At 44.8% G+C, this 16,287-nt stretch overlaps 1 protein-coding gene across 3 annotated transcripts in view; it reads left to right on the top strand.

The window, feature by feature from the left end:
• Positions 1–16,287, top strand: part of CTBP2 (C-terminal binding protein 2) — a 150,396-nt gene that overhangs the window by 68,852 nt on the left and 65,257 nt on the right. For 2 of the 3 annotated variants that reach the window (XM_075155264.1, XM_075155266.1), the window contains exon 2: positions 14,337–14,496. In XM_075155264.1, the coding sequence (XP_075011365.1) occupies positions 14,439–14,496 (58 nt within the window). In that variant the 5' untranslated portion in view covers positions 14,337–14,438. Of the gene's footprint in view, positions 1–6,718; positions 6,774–14,336; positions 14,497–16,287 lie in introns of those variants that run through there. The other variant, XM_075155265.1, reaches the window with a different exon arrangement.

The raw sequence follows: 16,287 nt of genomic DNA, 5'->3' as shown, positions 1-16,287 counted from the left end.
AGCCTTTTAATTTGCTCTGGGCCAAGGGACATGCAAGTCTGAGCATGACTTGTGTGTCCAAGAATGTCAGAGATGCCTAGTTCATCCAGGAGACAGCTGAAGGAAGTTTCTCTGCTGGCTCCCCTGGCCAGAGCCTGCTTTCTTCTGCCAGTCCTGCATGGAGACCACGGGAACAAGCTCTGGAGTGAGGAAATGGAGGAGAGAAACGTGGACGCAGGCTGGTGTGCGTGCCGTGAATTCGTTTGAAACCTTGGCATGTTGGTGAAGAGCCTTTTTCCAAAGTTGGCGTTGCAGTAGTGTCTCATTTGGTGGCATCAACAGGGCGAGGTGTCTCCATGTCTGGGATGAAAGAAGCGCAACTGTGGTGCTTGAGGGCTAGTTGACTTGCTGCGCTGAGTGGTGCACAGCTTGTGTTCCTGGGTGAGTGGCATTCAGTTCGGAGAGTAAATCCTTCACTCTTCATTTGGTTTCAGGTGGGGGACGTTGAAGGTATGAATAAGTACCAGTATGATTTTTACTTACTGAGTTATGCCATCTGGAAAGGGATAGATGTTAACTTAAAGTTAATGGAATTACCTTTATAGACTTTTTTTAATACTATGCCTAACATAGGTTGATAGAGATTCCCAGCTTGTCACTTGTTGGGTTTTTGGCCTTTCCCTAAAGAGATTTTTTTCTTTTATATTTGTTCTTTCTTTCTTCTCTCCATATGTTTTTAGTGGAGTACATTCAGAAGTTTTACTCCACGAGTTGTGATTTCTATCAAGAGCAGTGGATCTGTGCAGGACAGATCAGGAGAAAAAAGCTCTTTCTGTGGGTCAGGTTACCCTCCTTTTCCTGTTCAGTTAAAAAGAGAAGAATGCAAAATGTTAAAAATTCCTGAGTATTACCCAAACATTACCATTTTTATAGTTTCAAGTTTAGAGAAAATGACTCACGGGCATTTTTAATAAAGGATTGCTGAAAATAGAGTGGAGTGTGATTCACGTTAACAAATTGAGACACAAGAGAGGCAACAAAGAAGCCTTTAAGCCAATTCTCACTCTTCCCCATGAGTATATTGCAAAGTGGATGGCTGAGATTCCCCCTCTGCCCGTGGCGCCTGGCAGCGGGGGGAGCAGCGTGCAGGGAAGGAGCAGCGATGGATGTTGCTGAACGGCCACACCTCTGCTTCTGGGGTAGTTGAGATGTGGTGGGAGCGGTGCATGGTGCGACCTGCCCCTGCTCCAGTGGTGCATGTCCTCTGTCAGCCCCCGTTCAGTCCATCTTGCAAGTTATCTGCTGATGTCTTCCTGGGCAGGTTGGTTGGACAAAACGATTACATTTTAAACGTCTCCGTCTGAGTGGTAAGAATCCTGCCCATCTTGTATATTAATTTTTATTGGTCAATGTAATTAGGCAATGCCTAATTGTTGCAGGCAACCGTGAAGATCAAACCTTTGAGCATGAGGTAGAAGAAAGCCTGTAGTTGGACACTTTTTGCAAACATGCCTGGCTTCCACTTACCAGCACTCAGACCTGAGCATGTGTCCAGCACTCAGACCTGAGCATGTGTCCAGCACTGCGCTGAGCTATTCTGAATTTTGAGGTCAACGTGGCAAGAGAGATGTCACATCTACAGCAGTGTGCTGCTTGTAGGGACTTTGAGTGAGGAGCAGCTTCTTTCGCTCTACCTGAAAGCAAGGAGAGTTCACAAAGCATGCTTGTAACACAACCCTTGTGAGAAGAATTGTTTAACAAATAGCCAGATAATCTAGTTTGCCTTTTCCGCGGTGTTTTAGTTTGCCCTGCGCTGGCAGACAGCCTTTCCCAGGTTTAACCTTGCATAGAAGATTTTATCTTGCGAGTCTGCAGAGACGGCTGCTGGTTGTGGAAAACACTGAATTTCCAAGTGGATTACTGGGCAAAATTGATTTTTCTTGGTACATTCATATGCTGAAAAGCTATATAATAGTGTCTCCTTTGCTTCCACACCGGCGAGGGGTAAGTGCCCCAACGTGTGCTGGAGACCCTACGCAAGTCTGAGAGGCGACTGAGTGTTTTGGACCATATTCATCACCAGTGTAATTCTGATGGCATCGTTTCGGCTGACTGAATAGGACCTGCAGAAATGCCTTAGGTATACATGCTGATGTATATTTTGCGGCTGTCTTTACTTAAGTGTTAAACATTCCCTGTGAGCAATGAGAGCGGAGACCTTCTCCATGCTCCTTCTGGCTTCTTTGGTTGATATATGGTGTTTTCCCTCCTTTTTGTCAAAGTGTCCTCTGTTCCAGAGATAATGCAATTGCTATGCAGTGCCGTGCAAATACTCCTCTGTATTTGTATCTCTTTTCTATTTAATTATACTGTATAAATGTCCTCGGTAAATTTGATAAGTTGGGTGAAGGATATTGATTTTCGAGTCTCTCTTGTGCAGGGCTCCTTGTAGTAGTGGCAGCCGTTCACCAGGCCTATTTCCCGAGGAGGTTTTGAAGGTTCAGCATTTAAGTAGCTACAGGATAACAAAGGAATTTCTTTCTCTACACTCCCGGTGGAGCTGCTGATTGCAGGGTTTAAGGCCATAGAGAAAACATTCGTGTTGGGTGCATTTTTTTAAAGCATTAGACTCATGTCATCTGCAAAAGCAAGTGGGAAGGGAAATCAAGATACAGAATAGACCCATTGCCTTCATTCCTGCAAATAAAGCCTGCTACCAGCTTTGGGAAGAAATGAGAGGGGGATGCTCCCGGGGTCGGGTGAGGTCCTGGGGCAGCAGTGGGGACCCCAGGCTTGTGGCCAGGCAGCCCCCCCCTCACTTCTCCATCACCCCACAGCTGATGGCAGGGCAGGAGGAGCGGGACGGAGACCAGCAGGCGTGCGGGCAGGCGGAAAGGAGGAGAGGGAATTTGCAGGGTTAAAACCGGAGGACCAGCAGTCTATTTTTAACTGCAGTTTTGAATGTGAAGTGTCACCAATGTTATAAAAAGCTCCTGGTAAATAGTGGGGAAGACGCACGCGATAGTGGAAAGCCAGCTGCAGCTTTTTGAACTGTTCGCTGCTGTTTGTGAGGAGGCTGCGAACACTTGGTTAGTGTTAATGTTTTAATTTTCCTTTTCTCAGCCTGAGGTCTCCCTACACAAGGGACTTTCTTTAAACCATGCTTTCAGCTTCTTAAGATTATTTTTGTTCTTCAAGAGGAAAAGAAGGGAGAAATGTAGATATTTGTCCACTTTCCTATTGCGCTCACTTTCTTCATGTTCTTTTGGAACATAACATGTTTTCCTTTCCTTTTTTAATGCTGAAAATTGGACCCTGATTTTTTCTGGCTAATTTCCATGTATTTCTCATACAGGATTTTAGCCTTGATCTATAATGCAGGCCTGTGGCTGTTCTTGCTAAAAGTTTGGTCCCGCCAGGGCTTTCATTATAAATCCTTATTTTCAGTAGCAAATTGCTTTCTGCAAATGTCACCTCTTGGAGCCAGCCGGTTTGGGTGGGTAGGGGGACACTGTCCCCACACCACCGGGCCCCACACCTCTCAGCCGTCCACCCGCAGCTCCCCAGGATTTGGGAACGTGGGGATTCGGCGTGTTTGCCTGCTCGCTGCATTAAAGCAGGAGGCTGGAGCCGCTGCGGTCTGTCATGTCAGTGATCCGTGGGATAATACATCCCCAAGTAGTGGCCGTTTCTGTCTATTGTGTCACCGATCTGCGCGTTAAAGAGACCCCGAGTAGGTGTTGCTACAATAAACCATAACAGCTCTATAGGAGCCGTCACAGTTCATTGCATCAATAATCTGTGTATTAAGGCGTCCCGAGCAGGCCTCGGCACACAATGGACCGTTATGGCTCCAGATGAGCCTGTATAAATTTAGGTCAATAACCTGAATGTTGTTAAATCCCAAAATAGCCTTGCTACAGTGAGCTGGCAAGGCTTGTAAGAAAGATGTGTAGATTATGCAAACCTGTGGTGGTTGCAGCGGATACTCTGACTTACCGCTAAAGGTTAGTGGCAGGAGAATTATTTCATCTTATTTATTACTGTTATCTAAACCTCTCTCCACTCACTTGGCTCCCTCCTTCCCTCTCCTTTCACTCCTCTGGAAATTAAACTGCGTGAGCGATGCTGCAAGAGCAGCAAAGGCAAGATGCGGAGGGAGGGACAGGGACGGGAGGGATGGGAGGAGCAGGGAGGAGGCAGCGTTTCTCAGGTGAGCCGTCCCAGAGCCGCGCTGCGTCCCTCCGAGCTCTTTTCCATGGGAACACTCATACATTTCCATCCTGACTGCACTTATGCCTGACCCCATGGTGCTTGGTGTTCTCTGGAGCATGAGTTCTGCATGAGGGGAGCCCCAAGGGCAGGAGGGTCCCCCAGGGCTCCCCAGACCCTTGCTTACTCCAAAAGCTGCCCCGACCCGTTTCTTGATCCAAGCCCTCTTTGGGCCGTGATGCCCCAACACCTCGCTGGGCTCTTCTCCTCTCCACTGTTCTTAGCATCCAGCTCCTTCCTTCATTTCTCACTTCCCTCAGACAAGGCCCTTTTGTAGGTAGGTGGTGGGGAGAGGAATGCCTTCAGCACAGGACGGAGAGGCCGGTTTGCATTGTGGGTGTATGCCTGAATAGAGATGTAGCCTTGAACTCTTGAACTCTTTTTTTTTTGTAGACTAAAGCTGCTATGTGCTGAAAACAAACAGGACTCACTCCGATGGAAAGAGATTGTATAGTGGGAACAGATCTCAGACCACAAGAAACGGGGTTTTCCACATTTCCATTCTGAGACTTTCCATTTGAGATTTTGCCAGCAGTCGGGCAGCAAAAGATGAATTAGCTGAGCTGTTAAAGGTATTACATGTGTTTCCCCCTTCAGAGACTTGTTAGAACATATTTTCTTCGGTGATAGTAATAAGTGTTACAAACAAAACACAGTTTTCCCCTTTGAATATTCCTTTACACAGAGCATCATCTACATAAAAAAAAAAAAGTACGTGAAGCAGCGTGAATAGCTTCAGGCTATTTTATTTCATGTTGCTAAATAAGTCAATGCACATGAGGACTTTTTATGTAAGAGTGGCTTGTAAATATAAGCACTAAGGTAAGGGCAAATTATAACTCCAAAGACTTCCTGGAAATAGAAGAGTGTCACTGCTCCTTTTCGCTATTCCCAGTCCAGGCAGAGCTCCCAGGACAGGCTCTGGGAGATTTGACAGGAAAAAAGCTTGAGATATCTGTGATATAATGAGAAACACAGGGAGTTTGTTCTGTATGGGGGAATTTAGTGTGCTAGTTGGGAGCTGAGTCTCCTGGTCTGCTGGACCATGGTGCAGGTGGGGCATGAAGGGCTTCACCTCTGCTCCTTGGGTGAGCTAGGTCCATCCTGAGTGAATGGTGGAGTCTCCTGCCAGGCAGTGCTTACGGTTCCTCCTCTGGCCCTCAACTGAGGCATGAAGGTGTGGGCTGGTGTGCACCGCTGTGATCTGCCCTGGGGTATGGGCACGCATCCCCTAAGGAACTGGGCTGAAGCCACCAAGGTACCTTCCGTGATATGTAGCCATTGTCCTGCAGTAGTGTTTGGTCACTGCGGGACAGGGCCCAAGGAGAACGTCCTGTGTTGCTGCTCATCACTGGAGCGGCTTGGGTCTTCATGTAAGATTTAATTGTCTGATCCTGACTATGGAAGAATTAATAAATTACCGGTGAAGGGTAGTATTCCAGACTTGGAGACACTTCAGTTGTATGTTCTTTGGGCTGTGCTGGCAGGGATGAGGGTGCCGTCATGTTCCTGTCTTACATCAACCTGCTGATGCAGCAGCACCTCCTTACGACTCAGGGTACGAGGTGGGTGCTGCTGCAGGAGTGGGGTGCCTTCGCAGACTGACTGCCAGGTGGAGATGGCACAGAGGAAGGAACCACTGTACTCCCTGAGTATCCTATGTGTTTGCTTGTAAGGATGCACTCATCTAGTTGCTTCTTCTATTATTTCTTTTATTTAGGAGCGATACAGAGCCAAGGACTTGCAAGAGTTGCAAAGACAGGTGGTCTTGGTTTTAGTGTTGTTTTCTAGCACGGGCACCCGAAGGAAAGCATTGATATCCAGGGTCCTTTTGGTAGTCTTGCTATTGCTGCACTTGCTGTTTTGAACTTTTTGTTACGGAGGAATTCCAGGAGTAAGTTGTGAGTATTGCGACAGTATATACTACGTGCAGATGTTTAATCAAATCCTGCAAGGCAGGAGTGCTGCGTGCTGCTGTAGTGTGCTGCAAAATGCGGCCACTGCCTCTGCCAGCCCTGCGCTTTCGGACGGAGACCAGTGAGGGAATGGGGCTTGGGGGGTTGGCGGCACAGGGTTGTGGGGACGGGAGAAACGCGAGGCTTTACAGGGGGGCGCGGGGTGCATGTGTGGTGGGAGCGGGGTACGGAGGTTGAGAGGATGTGGCTCTCGGCCACATGAAGATTTTGGTATGCAGCTTGTACTCAGGAAGTTTGGCCACCCTGATTACAAACATACGTGTATTTGGAGATATATAGCGAGATATCTGTCTCTTTCCTAATTTGATTTGTATTTAGATGGAGAGAGGAAAACCACCGAAGCAGGGAAGTGGGTGGCTTTGTGTGGTTTCCTAGTCAGCAGAAGCTGAAAACGGTTTAAAGTTCACATTTAGCAGTATAGTAGTAACTAGAAGGAGATGGCTGAAGGTAAGTGGCCATGTCCTACCTCCTGGCAGTGAGGAAGCTGGATTTGCCTTTGTTCAGCTCCGGAGACGGATGAGCTCTCCCTTCTAGCTCCGGAGACAGGTAGTGGTGCCGTGGCACAATTCACAGTTTTTCTCGGTTAACCATTTTCAAAACTTATAACATAAACTGCTGTTTGTGAGAGTAAAAGGGATGAAGTTTGCTGTGTTGGATTTAGCAGAGGGGGGAAGAAGTGAACTGAACAAAACCAAACCTTGGAAGCAGCAATAGCTGTGCACCAAAGTGTTTATTTAACCAGGACTATTTTTCATAGCTATTTCGTCTTATTTTCCTCTTGTCCTTGCTCTTGCTTGCTCATCTATATACAGCATATGGAAAGGTTGAAAAGTGGCAATTACTAAATGAGAGTAGACAGAAACTGTTCTCCAGCAGCTCCAGATGGGGGTTAGTGATGCTGTTCACAAGCCGTGTGCCAGTGCTTCACTCTGCAGTATAAAATGCCCTCTAATGGCCAAGTAACTGCATAGCTCATCCGACAAACCAGCAAATAGTCATTTTTCTCGGGGTTTCTAATTTGGTTGTGCTGATTTTGGTACAGGAGCAAATAACAGGTTGAGTAGAGGAGAGCTTTTGGTTATCTAGTGTGCAAACGGCGAAGGTTCACCTTGCTCCAGCATTAGTCTTTGTGATTAGTGAAAATAAATAACAAGTAATTTAAAGAACTCTGGTAAAATGTAGAAGGAGATTTTATTTTTCGGTATGGCAGGGACCTTTGGAAACTGTAAAATTATTTATGTATCATTTCCTCTTGTTTTATTTGAAAAGCTAAGGGTAGTTTCCCAGCCAGTTATGTGCTGTAGCAATATCAGTGTGCATGTTATCAGCGTCAGATACTTAGAAAAACAAGATAAGAGAGGCTGAAGGAAGCCCATGATTAATTAGCAGATGGATTAGGCGCTCTCGAAGCTAAGTGGATAATTTGGGTTCAGCTCCTGGTTATTGTTTTGCCCACCACCAGGCCCCTCAAGGCTGTTGGTGTAGGGTAAGCAAGCATCGACCAGCTTCACTTCTGATGCCAGAAAGAGAGATGACAGTTATTTTCTTTAAAGCAATTTTCTTGCTGTCTGTTTGGGTTGCTTGTTTGTATTTTAGCTTTAGGAATGAAAGGAGTGCCGGTTCTGGTATTTCCTAGTTTTAGTTGAAAACTCACAGAGGATCTGCAGAGGGCTGTTACTACCTGACAAGGGAGCATGCCTGGGTCTTCTTTTCTCAAAGCCAAGAACTAGTCACTAATATTGGAAAATAAAATTGGAAAAAAAAAGTTGAAAAATAAAATTGGTATTTCACTCCCCTCTCTTTTGTACCATGGCTATTGTGGCAACTTGAATATTGTCATTTCAGTAGGTCTTCATAATATCTTTCTGGCTACCGAGAACACTACTAGAGCACGGTTTGTAACCTGAAATACGATTCTTAAAGAAACTTTTAAGAAAAATACAGATCCAAATAAAAACCTCTCTCATGCTTTATGCATCATTAAGATGGAGAGGAAGGAAAATGCTACAAACCCATATGTCTTTTTTGCCTTTGAGGGGCATATATATAATTGTGATTCTTCTTTTACTAAGTCAACAAGTAGCTTTGATGGAGTAAAATTGATGAGGGATACTCACCATGACTTTCAAGGGCTGAAAGGAATGCAGGATCAGGCCTTCCATGTCATCTTTGAAGCCTTATTATTTTAGCACAGTCTGTATCTTGTTGCATAATGTTTTAAGATGTGGTCTGCATCATTATGTAGCGTGTTTAATTTAGCAACAGATGTGCAGGCTCATATGCCGTTATGGTACATTTTGTTCACTCATATAATAGCAAGTTCCTCAAAATTGTTACCAGTTCTTCAGCGCAAGACTCCTACAGCATGTTATTCTCCTTTTCTGTATGGTGAAGAGCAGAAGAGCTCTTTATTTGCCATCAGCAGGTGCTAACGTGGGAGTGCCAGCTCTCCGTGAAGCATGTTTAACCTGCTGCGTTACTGCTTTCTCTGCCAGGCTGCGGCACCCAGTGAGTGCACTTTCCCCAGCAGTTTTTGGGGGAGGGCACCAGGTAGGCAGTGGAGGGGCAAGACTTTGGTCGTTAAGTTTCTGGGCAGAAAACAAGCGAGTCACCTAGACAAAAAACGCTTATTGCCACCCGCGGCATCAGCCAGTCATTCCCACAGAGAGGCCTTAATGCAAAACATCGCTGAACGCTCTGCAGCAGCAAAATCATGCTAATAACTAGTAAAAGCATTAAACCTAATTAACAATGGTTTTGTAGCAAGGGTTCTGCCCTCACTGTTTTGAAGGTGCTAAGGGTCCATGGGGGGGGGATGCAGGCTGTTGGGAGCCTGGCACTGAGGTTTGGTTTACAGCCAAGGTAGTTCTTCCAGAAATTGGGAAGAAGCCTTTTTTTTTTCCCCAGTATCCTATTTCCCATGCAATGGCTGAGAGCGTTTAATGGAGCAGGAGAAGTCTGAACCCTGGCCACACAGAAACTGTGTGATTCCTCTTCCCAAGTGTGAGGGTTTACATCCCTCACGCATTTAAAAAAAAAAATTACCGTATTTTTTATTTTGGCTAATGAAAATCTATGTTTGTTCTCACTACCCATATAAATGTTTAATCCATTTTTGGTTCCTGCTGGGCTATCGGGCTTAATGGTGTCTTGACACTGTGAGTTCCCCATGTTGTTTTATTGTTGTTTAAAAGAAAACATCCAAAAAAAGGATCTCAAGAAGGATCGTGTTGTCTGTCCCTTCCCTTCCATATGCTTCCCTCCTCCCCTGCGGTCGTGCCAGGGCTTTAGAGAGAGGAGAAGGTGATGGGGGCTGAGCAGGGCATCCCACTTAAGGATGTGCCGCCGGCGTAGGGCGGAAGGATGACACAGTGTTCGCAAAGGATTCCTCCTGCATTGTACCGTCTCCTTTGTCCGCTTCCCTCCCCTGTCATTATCTCTGTGTGTCTCCTTCTTTCTTTTCTCCGCGTTTCCTTTCTTGCGCCGAACTCCGCTTCTCAGCCCCTCCTGTCCTCCCCATGGCAGCTGCTGACGTCTGGAATGATCAGCCGTGGAAATGGCCAGCTAGTTCAGAAGAGTTAACACCCGGTGATGCTAATGCGGGACTTAAACAGTTCACAGCTCTGAGGGGTTCTTGCGTTGAAATCTCAATTCAAGTGCGACCGAGCTTTGGAAAACTGGATCTTAACACAAAGGAGACTGCAGGGAGAGTTGCCCTTGGCATCGGCAGGTACTAACTTCACGATTACGGACCACTTGGGCATCCTGGTCTGCTTCCAGCTGAGAGGACTGGTGTCCTGCAGTAATCACGAGTACAAAACCTTCTCCAGGAAGCTCTCCTTTCCCGAGAGCCTAGGAAATGTCCAATGGTATCAGCAAAACGTTTGGACTGGATTTTCCCTTGTTTAAGTAAGGACTTGTACATGTGGAAACCCAGTTTAGATGTGAGGAAGGACAGAAATCTTCCTTCGCTGTTTGGAAATGGGAGCTTTTGCAGTTCGTGGAGCTAGGAGTTTTCTGTAGCAGGGAATCTCCATTTGGTTGATGCCGTATTTCGTAGGGGATAGAAGATGTAGTCGGAAATTGTGAGCAGCAGGTTTCTGACTCCACTAAGGGTCTGGGAGTGTGCGCGTGCTTTTTTTGATTGTTTAGAAAGATGCTTGTATTTGAAGTTAAAGAGGAATCCCACTTAACCTACGACTGTGTATTTATTGGCAGAAGTGGTGCGTTCGTACCACTTGTTCATTCACACCTCGAAAGGCAGCAATCGCGGTTTTATTGCATCCTAGCCGATGAGCTGCGTTTTGGGCAGGATTCACGGTTGCGGTTTCGTGATGCTTACCAAAGCCTGCGGCGCCGCAGTGGGGCTGTGCGCTTGCATCAGCTTCGGCTCGTCGCAGATGGGGTGGAGGGAACACCATTTTTTCCGGGGACTGTGCACAGAGAGGGAACGTGTGAGACACGGTTTTGTACAGAGCGGTGGCTCTTAGTCACCTGCTGGGTGCTGCTGTGGTTTGATGGTGATGCCTGCTATGGATGTTCTAAAATAGATATTGCCCGTGTTTGTGGCACTGTGCTACCTACGTGTGCTGTGAAAAGATGATTAAAAAGTGCTAGTTGAGAGAGAGCTTGGAAGACAACACATTCTTCGTAAAGTCACCTTTCTCTTATTTTTGTCTAACAGTGCCTTTTAATTTGGAAAATCACCTTTTCTTTCTTTTTGTTTTCCATCGAAAGCAGGAAAAATAAGCCCCGGTACAGCTTTCTCTGCTCTCATTTTCTGGCTCATGGATTGTGGTATTTAACAGGCAGTATTAAGCAGCTATTTAAATGTGTTACGTCAGGATTGTTTTTTTCCTAAAATATTGTATTTAAGTACGTTCCTTCTTTAAATAAATCAATAACTGCTGGGCTATCATTGTGTCCGACGGTTTTCAAGAAAATTTACATTTTGAAAGACACTGTTGGAGGCTAACACGGCCATGCAATTACTGTATGTAAATCACTTCACTTGTTTCCTAATCTTGCTGAAGATAAAGTACAATTTTTGTGTGTGTGCCTCTCTCTCTCAAATTTCCTCATACAATGAGGTTTTCTTGTATTTTAATTGCTGACCATGATTTTTGTTCTGCCTAGCCTGATTGTATTTATTTTATCGTGGGGGACATTTAGCCTGGCGATTGTTTTGAGATTGGGTTGGCTGTAGAAATCATTGAGGATAGATTGAAGTTGGGTGCGCAACTAATTGCGTCCTCCATCCCACAAATGGAAGAACTGCTTTCTTAATTACAGCTTCATGCGAAGGCTGGGGAGTATCCGCTTGTTTCTGTGCCCCGCACATCTGCTTTTCTCCATTTTATCCGTCCCTGCCAAATCCTGCTCGGCAGCTCCTGCCACATTTTTAATAAGTCTTCCGAGTTGGGCTTTTATTGCTGGTAGATACCATCATGGACACCTGTCAAACAAAGATGGAATAGTTAACATCATTAGGAAGGAGTTCATTCATGGGCATTACATTAAGCTGTGCCGGATTCTGATAATATGAGCAGTAATTTCTCATTAGTTTCTTTTGTAGAAAGTTTTCCTCCAGGGAGTAATGCAGGGAATTGAGATGGCAGGAAAAAAGAACTGTAATGGAAGCATTCGTCCATCAGAAAATGCACTCTGTCAAAATTAAATACACTTTGCATATTGATTTTGTTTGGGAAAAAAAGGGGAAAAGAGTTGCAGCCCCAACGTAATGAACCATTTGAGCATTTTCAGAACAAAATGCTAACTTTTTTCCTCCTGACATGACTTTTTTATAACCTGGTGTTTCTCCCTGAGTGTGGAGTGGGATGTAATAGAGGCAAAAATTCATGTGTAAACTTTTAAATGTTGATCATGGAAATGCTGTTAGCTACTCTGGCTTTAGCTACACTAGCAGTTCAATTTTTGTGGTAAGAAATATTTTGACTGTAGCAAGCTTCTGCCTCTGGAAGTTTTCTGCTTCTTTTAGAATGTTGCATTAATTATTAATGTGAGTGGGAATCGTGCTCTTTAGCATCCCTATGTTTAAAAAAAATCAATTAATTATTGCTATAAATCTCAGAGATTATGCTGCAGTTGCGCTGCTGGGAAATTGGCCATTAACTACCAGGAAATCGCCTATCTTCCCTTAGTCAGAATTCAGTTGTACCAACACAACCCTTTTCCTTTTATAAATTAACTATCAATGTGATGCATAATTGATAACCATTTATAATAATAACAATAATCTCCATGAAATTGTCATCTCGGTATGCAGCGGCTTTGTTAGAGCCTTTACCCCTCGCATGCTCAGCCTTGCCTATTGCGTTTGTTAACTGTGTTTTCTGGGAATTTATTGCTTCACTGGCGTGGTTTTAGGAGAGCCGTAAGCTGTTGCAGAGGAATAAAATGCAAGGTAGAAACACCTGACCGGACTATGTGAATATGAAGAACCTGAAGTGTTTTGAGAGGATGGGTTAAGTGTTGCTGTCGCTGCTCTACAGAAGGGGAAGCAGAAGTCGAGGTTACAGACATCACCCAAGGTCAACTTTTGGACATCAGCCTGGATTTTCCTGGTTCGCGGTGTCGTCTTCTCATGTGTCCTATGTTATGTGAACCCGGCGGTTTTTTAGTTTGTCGTGAAGATTTTGTTTGCAAATAATACAGTGTGAAAATTCATCTGCCACAGAGGAGCTGTTTTTGTTGTTTGGGGGTGAATTTGACGGAGTGGTACTGAGTTTGTGGTTATTACTGGCTCTTCGGAATTTATTTCTTTTTTTAACCCTTTCTAGTACTTTGTATGCAGAGTGGTTGAGACTTTGCAGCGTGATACAGATGGCCTCTCAGGAGAGGATTTCTTGCTGTGCTTGCGCCCGTGCCTGTCTCCCACTTCCCCTTCTCTCCTTGCAAGGCCTCCAAAAGCATGGTGGTGTTTTGCTTTGTTTCCGGAAATCACAGCTTTCCACTAATTCTGCTCTTTTGGCACCTTTAAACAGGCTTAAAAGGGTGGTGGATGGCTGCAGGGGGCAGGAGCCTCTTGAGCAGGATGCGTCCCTGGAGGTTTTGTAGCTTGTATCAGGGTCATCTGTCTTCATCTCAAAATATAAAAGAGGATATTGAATCACTGGTAGTATAGCCTAACTCGGTAAAAAATTAGTGCGTGTAGTGTTGAATTGTTTGAATTCAGTTGTCAGTGTGAGGTCTCTTTTTGTATGTCTTGATTCATGAATACTGTTGTGGAACTTGCTTTGAAAAGCTCATACCTGGATTTTACAGCGAAGCTGTTGGGTAAAAGTGCCACAATGGCACGTTCAGGGTCTGCAGCCTGAGCTCAGGTTGGAGCGTTCAGGGATTAAAGGAACCTTTGGCTGTCTGTAGGAACGAAAGCATCAGACCTGAGAGGATCCATTTAGGGTCTTCCTCTGTGTCACCAAAATGCAGAAAAGCCTGCAGCTGTTGTCCCTTTTGTAGAGCATTTCTTGTAAATCAGCCACACATACCGCTTTATGGATTGCTTTATTTCGTCGGCATTTAAAAGTGCATGCTAGAAATGACAGCTCTGGCACCCAAAGTTTAATGTTAGCCCTTCAAGTATGAAGGTGAGGACAGGCTGCAGTGACAGCTAGAATATGTATCAAGGTCTAGTTGCAAATTCAAGGTCCACTGATGACTTTTACAGAGCAAGGCTTAAATAAGACGTGATAGCAGTTTGTGTGTGTGTATGTGTGTGAAAGTACTGGAAGAGCAAAAGCTACTTTCCCTTTTCTGTATACTCTCTAATAATCTTGCAGTGTCTGTGAGCTTCCAAAATAGCTTAATGGATTTTATCTGCTAAGAATAGATTTTTAAGACAGAAATAAAACTGGGAAGGCCATACAGCGCTTCGGCAGCTCTTGTGTGCAATGCTGTTTTTTCTGATCGCAGGGAAGATAAAGGGGATGTAAGTTTGATTTGCAGTATAAGATGTGTGACTGGTGGGATGCTGGGGTTCGAAGCACTAAACTCGCAGCTGTCCTTCTAGACACCTGCTCTGCTGTCAGGGACAGGCAGGACTCACCTGGTGTGCTGGAAATCCTAATGAATCCTTTCGTTTCTCTGCAGGATCGACAGTGGCGGTATGCACGCCGATTCCTGTGAGTTTTCCTAAGCTCCTCGGGGACTGCTTTGCTTTTTGAATCAGAAAGTTACAAAATACCGTCAAGAATGGCACTTGTGGATAAACACAAAGTGAAGCGGCAGCGACTGGACAGAATTTGTGAAGGTAAGAGTATGCTCCAGTTTTTCTATAAAAGTTGACAGATGGTTAAGGTAGAATATCTAATTTTTCCTTGTTTTTTACAGCACTTAGACATAAAGAGATCCAGATCCAGGACTAGATCCCCTGTCCTCTGTGTTGGCTCAAAATACAGTCATACTGATGTTGAAACATTGGCAGAGGATATACTGGTTACTCACTTGAAAGTCATCTGTAGTCCTGTGATCAGGATTTTTATTTAATTACCAGGTCTCTCTTTTATCCTAGTTTCTATAGAAATGATCTAGTCAGTCCCAATTTGAAACATAGCTTAAATTTATACTGTCTTTAGAAAAGGGTTGTACTCTGTTAAATGTGCTGCTTTCTGGAGGTCTCCTCTGGCTGGAGAAAGCACCAGGACACACAGGCTGGTGCTGCAACTCTTCCCTCCCTTCCTGCTCCAAGCAGTGCCAGTTCCAGTGTCCAAGACTTCGGACATGAGCCCCTACCACTGCTGTCCTCGGGCTGGCTGCAGGGCTGGGAGAGCGCCGTGCGAGGCATATGGATAAAGCTCAGCATCCTCCACTTCCATGCAGCCGCTCCCATCCTTCCCTGGTTCAGGCTTTGGCTTGCTTCTTGGAAAAAGGCAGGAATTTGGCTGTTTCGGCACTAATTCTTCACTCAGGGGGCATGGAAGTGGGCGATCTCCCATAATATTGACTATCATCCTATGGAAAATTTAAAAGTCGTTGGTGGAGTATTTCTTACGGTTTTGGGAAAATTGTTAGAACAGCTTTTCTTTCTTTGGTGTGCGGAGATAGGGCAGATTTGCTGAAAATCATTCTTTATTAATAGTATCTTACAGTGTGGCAGCACACTTCTACCTTCTGTTTATTCAGTTTTCCAGCAGAAGAAGTCTGTAGGTAACATTTTCTGTTGCAGCTCATGTAGTGTAAGTTGCTTATGATAGAAATCAAGTGATGGCCAGCGAGCTCTAACTTTTTTGGTGTACACTCTGATAATTCTCTTATGCAAACTGACACTCGTGAAAGTTTTACCATCAGCAGCAAAAGCAGAACAGAGTGTTATTTTAGGAAGAATATCTTAAGTTGTATGTCTTAAACGGTGCCAGTGTTTATCTGCTCTTAAGGAGATGGATAGTGGCCTGCAGGGTAACAATTTGGAGTATTACCTGAATGCCAACGAGGTGAAATAGGTTTTGCTCGTGGATGAAAGCGCAGAGCTCACAGGGGAGTTGTACTGCGTCCGTTTGAGCAAGAAGTGTGGGGCTTTTTGGAGTTTCTAGTGAGCGTAAAATGTTGATCAGCAGGATGGGGTGGTTTTTGCCTTGCTTTTTGTGTGTTATATATTGCTTACTTTAGCACGTCGAAGTAAAACTCCCTTGCTGTTGCTTTAAACTTGTCATGAGTTACTTGGCTCTATTAATTTTGCTCTGTTAATTTCGGAGGGGGGAGGCAAAGCAGAGATGATGAGAGTTAGGAAGGAGTATCCAGGGTACACTGCAGTGTGGAGCTGCATATTTCTCCTATTGAATGTCATAAACGCTCAGGTGTAGTACACTATCTCATCTTCAAAATTTACTTTGAACTTGACTTAAAAGAGTTGTACCAGCTGAGTCTGGATTTTCAAAAGCTGCCTTCCCGGTTTGATGTTTACTATCAGATCTAGTTGCTGAGTGTACAAGAAATTCAAAAGGATCATACGACAAACCTGCTAACGGAGCTTTAGATGTGATTGAAGTTTAGATTATTTTCCTCTGATATATGAGGTTTTTTTCTTCTTTCTTGGTCAAAAGAT

This window comes from Calonectris borealis, chromosome 7 (assembly GCF_964195595.1).
Source record: "Calonectris borealis chromosome 7, bCalBor7.hap1.2, whole genome shotgun sequence".
NCBI classification, from domain to species: Eukaryota; Metazoa; Chordata; class Aves; order Procellariiformes; family Procellariidae; genus Calonectris; species Calonectris borealis.
This window is presented reverse-complemented; position numbering and strand designations above follow the sequence as displayed.